Genomic DNA, 10,449 nt, shown 5'->3' with positions numbered 1-10,449 from the left:
CACTGTCTCTTTCTCACTGTCTAATGTCACCACGTTGTGTATAATGTATGTGTGTGTACCATGCCTATTTTCAAGGCTAATGAATAGCAGAATGTTGTACATACACACACAGAGAGAGAGAGAGAGAGAGAGAAACATGCACACACAAATACACAGACATACATGTAAACACAGTACACCACTCCCTCCCCTCCATCCACCTACACACACACACACACACACACACACACACACACACACACACACTCACGCTGATAGAAGCGCACACAAAAAAATACACAAGTGGAGTCCTGCGATGTGTCTGAGGACACTGTCTTTGTGTGACCAAATGCAAACTGCATGAGTCATAGAGTGTGAGTGTGTGTGTGTGTGTGTGTGTGTTGGGGAGGGTGGGGAGGTGGGGTGTACAGCCACAGCCACCGCTCTGTGGCTCACAAAAGACAGCACTAATTTTAGCCCTCCCTTGTCTTCCCCCTCTCATACACACCCCTCCACCCACCTTTTCAGCTCCATCAGAGCTGGTGCTCGAGCTGGCACGAACTCTGCACTCCAGATCGAAACTCCCAATACCAAGCTAGCTGTACGTACGCTCTCTCAAAGCCCTTGGAGTGGATTGCCCATGCCAGAGAAATACCCTTCGACTGCCATCTGTGCCCCTGTTGACTGCTGGCATCTAGCTTCGGTTTTCCACAAAATGCCAACAGTTCTTTAACAGCTGCAACCCCCCCTACCACCACCACCACCACCACCACCATCACTCTCCTCTCCACACACCTTCAATGGCTCACACTCATGCATTCATAATGAACATACTACTTGTCTGTGGCATATGCTTCCCAAAAATGTGCTTTATTTTTGAAAAGAGAATCAAAAGAGAGGACTCAGATGTCAGCGTCTGTCACATCTTTGGTCTGAACAAAAATGTCACACAGTGCACACTATAACAAATCCAAAATATCGCTTTTGTTAAGTGAACATCCATAGATCTCTGAGGGGAAAGGAAATTAAATATATTTACTGTATATATATATGAAACATGTCCCCAAACCAACTGAAATTAAAATGATTTCTAAAATCAAATATATATGTATTTCATCCAGCACTTCGCTGTGCCAGACATAAAAACAGAAATATAAACATTTGTCTGTAATCAAATTTGTATGCATGAGGGAAAATAAAATCAAACACAAAAACAAATTGAAGAAACTGAACAGACATTTCCGTACAAAAAATATGATCTTTATTCTTTTGGCTTTTTAAAATAATGTCACTGTGTGGCGAGTTACTATTCAGCATGCAGTTGACTACCCACACTAAAGGCATATGGATAATGATGGCTACTGATCGCATCATAGTTCTGAAAACATTTACCATAGACACACAATGCTTTGTGGTCTCACCAGTTACTGAGCAGAAATGTAAACAAACTTGATGATTAAAAAACTGACGAGAAAGCATGGAAATTCATGAGTTTAAAACTACTATTTACATTATAAACACTATTCGTGATAATTAGAAAGCAAAGTCCAATTCGACTGTATACATACTCTCATACACAAGTGTAAACAGACAGACACACAAACAAACATACACATACATACATACACACACACACACCCTGCTCATACATACAATTTGCAAATATGCACAAGGGCGTACAAGCACACTAATGCACGCGCACACACACACACACACAGACATAAACACACTACCCATTCGTACATTCACACGCATTCACTACCACAGAAGTAATATGCACCCATATACAATATGATAGGTAACAGAATCAGGAAGAGTGCTCTTCACAAGCACATACATAGCTGTGATACATAGTGTGCCCACACCTTTGAGTACATTATATACAAACATGTCACCACCCAATAGATTACTATAGAATGAAAAATAGCTCATTCAGATTGAAATGAACTACCATGTACTGTTAAAGACAGACACTGAAATCCACACTCTATATGTTTTCGACTTGCAGAAATGTGTGAGTCTAGATTTTCTCCTCTAGAAAGATTTTTTGTGTGTTTTCTGTTTTCTATTTGTTCTGGAAATTTAGGCAGAATGGAAAAAAAAAAAACAGCAGACATGATGAAACAAGCAGACAAGAAATACAGAGAGAGAGAATGAGTGAAAGAGTGTTTGAAGGATTGGAAATCTCTGAGATGAGAGGACATTCTATTTTGATTTGTGATGTGTGTGTCATTTGTTGTGTTGCACCTGTAGACAGGTGCACATTCAGGCTCTGTTCGGCTGTGAAGCTCGACTCAACCTCAGTCTCAGTCTTATTCATGGAACACGGCCAGACGAAACTGAACCTCGCTCTGCTCGGCCAGCTCTTCACTTGACATTTCCTCACTTTGGGCCACCTCACTTGAGTTGACAACCTCAGTGCCATGAGTCTACCTCAGTGTCATGAGAACCTCAAAATCCTGTGAGTCTACAGCCTCAATCTGGCATGAATCTACAACCTCATCCTTACGAGAGACTACAGCCTCAATCTTACATGAGACTAGTCTCAACCTCATGTGAGTCTACAGCCTCCACCTTAGTTGGGTCTACAACCACAACCTCACCTGATTCTGCAGCCTCAATCCCACAGAGGTTTACAGCCTCAACCTCACGTTAGACTACTGCCTCAATCTCACATGAATCCACAACCTCATCCTTACGAGAGACTACAGTCTCCACCAAGGTTGGGTCTACAACCACAACCTCACTTGATTTGATACAGCTTGATACAGCCTTGTGTAAGTCAATAGCCTCAACCTCACGCTAGTCAACAACCTCAATGTCACGCAAGTCAACAGCCTCAATCTACAACCTCATCCCTCCGGGAGTCTACAGCCTCAGTCTCAAGTGAGACTAGTCGAGTCTAAAGCCTCCACCTCAGTTGAGTCTGCAACCTCAATCTCATGTGAGTTAACAGCCTCACGCAAGTCAACAACCTCAACCTCACACAAGTCTACAATCTCGACGTCATGCGAGTCCACAGCCTCCCTCTCTCTCACAAGTCCACAGCCTCTCTCTCTCTCACGAGTCCACAGCCTCTCTCTCTCTCATGAGTCCACAGCCTCAGCTCAACTTGGCTGAAGTAAACTGTGTTGATCCAGCTTGCTGATATAGAGGGCCTGACCAGGTGCTTGTGTACATTAGTTTGAGGCTTTTAACCAGCCACATTCCTGTTTGTCAACCTCCAGGGCTTCTAGTTAGTTCTCTAAGCTGTGACTTACATTGTGACCTTAGACTCCTGGAGGAGGTCATTCATTTGTTTGTGTGTTCTGCGATTGCACCGGGATAAGCTTTATTATAGTCACAATCAAAAATGAGTAGAAAACCTTGACGTGCCGTATAATTGAGATCCCGTTTTTGTTTTTTTCTTGTTTAAAAAAAGAAATACAAACAAAAACATAAAAAGATGGCAAGAAGGCAAGCAAATAATACAGCATTTGTTATTCAAGACACTGGCTGACTGTAGTAGGAGCACTAGCTACAGGCAGACATAACAGTATACAGTTTGTCTTCCAGATTGTTACAACACTCAGAATAATAAATTAAATCTTAGAAATGCACATTCCCTTGTTGGAGACTCGGAAGTGGCCTCTATCGCTCGCTTTTAGCAGCACTGTGTCCTACAATGGGGGGAATGCACATCGCAGGGCTTCATCAGTCATACCTACAGTAACCACCAGTTTGTGGCATTCCCTATGTTGCGGCACCATTCACTTACATGAGCAATTCCCCCCAAAAAACCTCCCCACACCACCACCATTCATAATGTGTCTGCTAGCTCAGTTCACATTGTTGTCATACCACACACACACACACACACACACACACACATACATACATACATACACTCACACCGTTTGGTGGGGGAGGTTCCCAAGCTCTGCCATCCATAAAATGACACACCGGTCAGTCTCCCAACGTCTGTAAACCGTCCCTCGTTTTCCCATCCGTCTCAGGTTCTGCCCAGGGGGGGCCCCGTCCAGTCTGGTCCAGTCCCACTTCACTTCTTCCTGTCCCGAGTGTCTTTCGCTTTGTCCTCCTTCTCCCGCCTGTCCTTCTCGTACTTGTCCTTGTCGGACTTGGCCACGCTGTTGTAGGAGGGCGGCGAGGCCGACGACGGGGTCATGTCCGTTTTGTCCGAGGCCGAGTTCTCGTTGAACTTGACGATCACCAGCACCTCCTTGTCGGGCGCTTTCTCGCTGCCGCCGCCGCCGCCGCGGTCGATGACGGCCTCGCCGTCCTGCAGCAGCCGGCCCTGGCGGTACATGAGGCAGGCGCGCTTGACCGTCTGGCGCAGGCGGTGGCGTCGGAAGGCGCGCTGGATGATGGTGGCGGACATCTCCTCCTGCTTGCGGCGCAGCGTGGTGGTGATGGGCTCGTAGGACACCTTGGAGGGGTTGGACGCCATGAAGCGCTCCTCCATCTGACCGCGCAGGGCGTCCATCTCGCCCTCCTCGCCGAGCACGCGCAGGGTGAACGCGAAGAGGATGTCCAGGCAGTGGATGCGGTCGCCGCTCACCATGGGCAGGTCCATGGCGATCAGCTGGATCTTGTTGGGCTTGGGGATGCGCAGCGGCGGGTCGAGCGCGTCGGCGAACTCGGGCAGCTTGTGGTACTCCACGAACTGCGTGGCGTCCGGGTCGAAGCGCTCCCACACCTCGTAGAACATCTCGAAGTCGTCCTCGCTCAGCGGCTCGGCGCTCTCCTCCGTGGCCACGCTGAAGTTCTCCAGGATGACGGCGATGTACATGTTGACCACGATCAGGAAGCAGATGATGATGTACGAGACGAAGAAGAAGATGCCCACCGAGGGGTTGCCGCAGTTGCCGCGCACCGAGCTGCCCGGGTGCTCCATGCGGTAGCTGCAGTCGGGCTCCTTGTTGTTCAGGATGGGCGCCAGGAGTCCGTCCCAGCCGGCCGACGTGGTGATCTGGAACAGGCAGAGCATGGAGTTGCCGAACGTCTCGAAGTTGAACAGGTCGTCGATGCCCGCCTCGTGCTTCACGTAGGCGAAGTTGGACATGCCGAAGATGGCGTAGATGAACATGACCAGGAAGAGGAGGAGGCCGATGTTGAAGAGAGCGGGAAGGGACATCATGAGGGCGAAGAGAAGCGTGCGGATGCCCTTGGCCCCTTTGATGAGACGCAGGATGCGGCCGATCCGAGCGAGGCGGATGACTCGGAACAGCGTCGGCGACACAAAGTACTTCTCGATGACGTCTGAGAGGAACATACCTGTGATGGGGAAAAGAATGCGCATCATAAATGACTGTCTACCAAACAACAGGTTCAGTCCTGATTCTGTTCTGTGAAAGAACTGATGCTGCATTTCACTTCCATGGAACACTGCCCCCTACTCTTAGATGATAATACAGTGCACCATGATAGTTTCGTTAAGTGTGAGTTACAGTTTAGCAAAATACTATAGATAATAGTAAACAGGCCTTGTTTTGTCATCTGTCAATTACATGGGGTCTATTTATAGTCTGGTTATCACCACACTAAGCTCAATCTTTTAAGACTGAGCATTAGTATGGGGAATCTGTGCTTTATTTCTACTGCACGAGAAGCGTGCTCTCTCGGAGGAGGGGCAGGACTGTCTGGGGTGCCATTTTTTCCTATGGAGGTCTATGGGAGTGTCGCCACTCTGTTTTATCTACCGCTCTGGCTTGGATAATCATTCAACCAATCAGACTAATGATCCGGTGCATCTTTTGGATGAGCTAGTTTGTGATTGGAGCCAAAAGTTCTGGCAGGGAACAGAGGAGATAGATGTGCAGATTTCCAGCTCGAGCTGCCAGTCGAAATCCAAATTCTAGCCAATTTATACTACGAAGTGTAAAGGTAAAAACCAGATGTAATTGAGTGATTAAAGCTTAAGTTAAACTGAATGTGTAGGATCTTACCAACAATGGACAAGATGACCACCACAAAGTCGAAAATGTTCCATCCAAGAGAGAAGTAATAGTGTCTCAGCGAGATCATCTTGAGGCTACACTCGCCAGTGAAGAGAACAATGAAGACCAGGTTGATCCAGTAGAGGCAGTTGTCCATGTCCGTGGTCTGGTCGTCCGTTTCCACCATCATAGTCACCATGTTCAGGCAGATCAGAATCATAATAACGATGTCGAAGGCTTGCCTGGTGACAAAGTCAAACACGCAGCCCTGGAACTTGTTCTGAGGAGTTGAAAAGACAGAGAGAGAGGCAGCCACTGATTATTCCTTACCATCGTACACACGTAAAAGAAATGTCAACCATTTTTGGAGACACAGGTCTGAAATGCAGATTAGCAGACTAGGTAAGGTAAGGTACGTTTATTTATATAGCGCATTTAACGTGCACTGAGTGCAACCCAAAGCGTTTTACAGAACACAGACTAGTCAGCATAGCAGACTATTTTCAAGGATCTTTTTGTTATTCCTCACCAAATACGTAAACAGTTACTGTATATGGTAATGAGAACACTGATATTCTACCGTTGGCCTTGGAATTGGTTTCTGTGGTTTCTTGGACCCGAGCTTCTTCATGGCATTGTAATACTTCTTCTGTTCCTCTGTCATGAAGATGTCCTGACCTCCAAAGTAAAGGGACCAAAGCAAAAACTGGTTACAACCTCAAAAATCATTGATTCAATATAAAGGGAATGAAAAAGGGAACATTTGCCACCTCAATGACAGTGAAAATATGCAAAACCAGAGAGGAGCTCTTATCTTTTTCTTCTGCTGGTTGAAGTTGTCGATGATGACACCAATGAAGAGGTTGAGGGTGAAGAAGGAGCCGAAGATGATGAAGATGACGAAGTAGAGATACATGTACAGGTTCACCTCGTACATGGGCTGATCCTCCAGCTATGGAAAATACATATACTCCGTTACATTGACATCTCCTCATTTAGAAGGTGAGTGCCTTGCTACAAGGGCACAATGGCGGAAGCTGGAAACTGGCCCCACACCTTTTCAGGCCACTGCATGCAAGCCAGCTCGCCAGTCGTTACGATAACACCACCACAGTTACCAGTTATCTCCGACAATGTACAACTATACACTTACACAAAAATAAAGACTATTAATATTACCACTACTATCGCTAGCAACAACTGTTCTGTATGTTTTCATTTGATTCTTTTTAAGTTATTGTTGAGTGTTGTACTTGAGAGCAAAGGTTAACCGGAGTCAAATTCTTTGTTTGTTTATGCAAACCTGGCCAATAAAGGTGATTCTGATTCTGATTCTGAACAACAGCAACAACAACTTCCGGTAAACAATGAAGCAGTGACACTATATTCAAGTAAATAAATAAATCCCTAAAAGTGTTGTAGCCAATCCCGTTCGAAACCCCTTCGAATAACAGCAAGAGGGATTTCCTCTTTCTGTGTTGTTTTTCTAATCAGTCAAGCAGAAGAGACCAGACACAGTCTGTTAGTGTGTCTATACACAAACTCTTACATTGCGAGAGTCCACAGCCGCATACATGATATCCATCCATCCTTTAAATGTAGCCTGAGAGCAAGTGTGTGTGAGAGAGAGAAAGAGAGAGATAGAGAGAGAGAGAGAGAGAGAGAGAGAGAGAGAGAGAGAGAGAGAGAGAATGAGGTCAGTCACTAACACGGTTAAGGAACACTGTACGATGCACATCGGTCTCATTTATTACTGGTAGCAGTCTCTGGTCTCTGGTAATAAAGACAGGAAACATGAGTTCAGCCAAATAGACACAAGCTCTGTGACTCTGTTGGGAGTACATATACCATAACCACACCATTATCATCCATAACCATTATATTGTTCTCATTTGCCAATTAATTTAAATAATTTATGGGAAACCTCTAACTATAACTTGCATACACGTGAGTCGCACGAGCGCGTGCACACACACACACAAACACACACACACAAGAACAACAACAGGTGATTATAATAATAAAGTGAAACCACATCAGTTTAGCTGAATAGACATGAGCTCTATCACTAAAAACAAGACTCGACAGCACAACGTATTGAAACAATCTTGTGTTTAATAGTTATCTGTCAGCTATATATAATAGCTGCATAACGATGACCTTACATCCTCCCGACACCCCCCCTACTACTCACCACTTGCAGCAGTGCCAGGTAGCCAGCGCCCACGTTGTCGAAGTTGATCTTGACGTTCTTCCAGCGGGCGCTGTCGTTGACCAGTGCCAGGCACTCCGTCTTGTTGTTGACCAGCGAGACGGGCAGCAGCTCGTCGGTGGTGCTGTTGACGCAGTGGTAGTACTTGCCGGCGAACAGGTTGACGCCCATGATGCTGAAGATGAGCCAGAAGATGAGGCACACCAGCAGCACGTTCATGATGGAGGGGATGGCGCCCAGCAGAGCGTTCACCACCACCTGTGGGGAGACGCACACACAGGTTATACATACACACACACAGGTTATACATAGACACACACACGGTCATACACACACACACACACACACACACACACACACAGGTCATACACACTCACACACACACACACACACACACACACACACACACACACACACACACAGAGGTCACTCATACACACACACACACACACACACACACACACATACACAGGTCAAATACCCACCCACACACACACACACACACACACACACACACACACACACACACACACAGAGGTCATACACCCCCACAGATGCCACCACATGCCACCATATGACCCACAGAGGTGGTGTTTCGCTGCAGTGTGGTGTTTTGCAAATTGTATTTTAGGAAATTAAATGAACGGTTACTGAGAAATAGTGATTTGCAGATTCCGTGTGAGGTTTGCAGATTGTGAGGTTATGGTGTTAGAAAGACATGTTAGAAAATTGTGTGACAAGCTAAGATATAGTCTGATGGAAACAGTTGGGAAAATAAACTGTGTGCAGTAAATCATGAAATAATCTTCATCAATAATAGCGTGTCGCTGTGACGCAACTGGCTACAGTGCCAATACCACATTTGTGCCCACGGGAACCCAGGTTTGATTCGCTTCCTGTCTCTCTCTTCACTATCTTGTCACAGTAAAGGCCAAGCCAAACAATATGCTTAGATTGTTAACAGTATTGAACAGTGTGATTACTCACACTCACAATACTTTGTGAAAATTGCGTAATGCAAGATAACGTTGACTCTAACGGCAGTTGATAGTCATAATTTGTATTTGGGAAGTAGAGGCTACTTGTGTGCTACTATTACTAAGCAGAAATAGGGTGAGCACCGACCACTCTAAAAAGAAGGACTATAAAGTGTCTATAAAGTGAGGACAAATTGACCAAAATGAGGACAACCCAAATGTCTGCTTATAGGCCTATTCTGGTTGGTTGGCACGCACACGCACACTCAAACGCACACGCACACGCACACACACACGTACACACACCCACACAAACACACACACACACACACACACACAAACACACAACAGATACATACACATATGTGAGCTAAGGCTATGAAAAAGAGATTTTTTATACTGAGGTTGGGAAACTAAAAAACTCTCACAATCTGATTAGTAGACTAATTTTTCACTCATGGTTTAGAGGAACACGTCAACATTCTGGGAAATTTGCTAATTCACCGCCTCCCCCAGAGTTACAGTAGACAAGACGATACATTTACCCTCCACATCTCTGTGAAGTAACCGTGTGCACTTACAAAAACGAGAGAACGATTTAATAAAATGAGAGCACATTTGAATAAAACCAAAGCACAAATTAGTAAATCGAGCGCACAATTGTAGTAAAACAAGCACACATTCTCTACACATGTAAAACATTTTGCCATGACCCCTCCAGGGCTCCATAGTGAAGTAACCGTGCAGTAACTCAGTCTCATGTGCCCAACGTTAGCCTAGCTTAGCATAGTTCATTGAGGTGGTCAGAACCCACTAGGCTATTATATAGCCTCCAAAAGTGGCAGAGAATAAGCTAACTTCCCAAAAATGTTGCCATGTTCCTTCAAAGCACTGGAGTTACTGCTTGAGATCATTATCTTGAGTGAGTAAGCATACTGATACCTAACAACGACAAAGTGCTATAATCACAGTTGAAGAAATTAGAAGGGACAAAACTACATGGCTTACAAATAAGCAAACATTCACACACATACTTATCACATAATGATAATATCAACAACAAAGCCGAAACACAAAACCTTGTAGAGGCACGATGACGTCACTACATTTGTTTACTGCAAATGAAAAGAAGACACAATAGAGACACAGAGAAAGAAATGACACGTTATAGAGCACCACAACTGACGACACAGAAGTGCTGCAGAGCACCAGAGAGAAACACACAGTTCATGCAGTAGAGTCTCCAGCTACAGTACAGAAGGACCAGCGTTACACACTATTCAATACACTACTACAGTACAGCATGCATGCAGCACAGAACATCATCAACATCGGAGAACTTCGA

The 10,449-nt window shown here is 45.3% G+C and overlaps 1 protein-coding gene across 1 annotated transcript in view; it reads right to left on the bottom strand.

The window, feature by feature from the left end:
• Positions 1–879: 879 nt before the first annotated feature.
• scn1lab (sodium channel, voltage-gated, type I like, alpha b) overlaps positions 880–10,449 on the bottom strand; it is a 37,694-nt gene continuing 28,124 nt past the window's right edge. The window contains exons 21-27 of the mRNA XM_062527452.1: positions 8,110–8,385; positions 7,465–7,518; positions 6,730–6,867; positions 6,496–6,600; positions 5,925–6,195; positions 4,247–5,253; positions 880–4,213 (exon numbers count right to left, since the gene is read on the bottom strand). Coding sequence (XP_062383436.1) covers positions 4,019–4,213; positions 4,247–5,253; positions 5,925–6,195; positions 6,496–6,600; positions 6,730–6,867; positions 7,465–7,518; positions 8,110–8,385 — 2,046 coding nt within the window. The 3' untranslated portion in view covers positions 880–4,018. The remainder of the gene's footprint in view (positions 4,214–4,246; positions 5,254–5,924; positions 6,196–6,495; positions 6,601–6,729; positions 6,868–7,464; positions 7,519–8,109; positions 8,386–10,449) is intronic.

Source organism: Sardina pilchardus, chromosome 23, assembly GCF_963854185.1.
Source record: "Sardina pilchardus chromosome 23, fSarPil1.1, whole genome shotgun sequence".
In the NCBI taxonomy this organism is placed as follows: domain Eukaryota; kingdom Metazoa; phylum Chordata; class Actinopteri; order Clupeiformes; family Clupeidae; genus Sardina; species Sardina pilchardus.
This window is presented reverse-complemented; position numbering and strand designations above follow the sequence as displayed.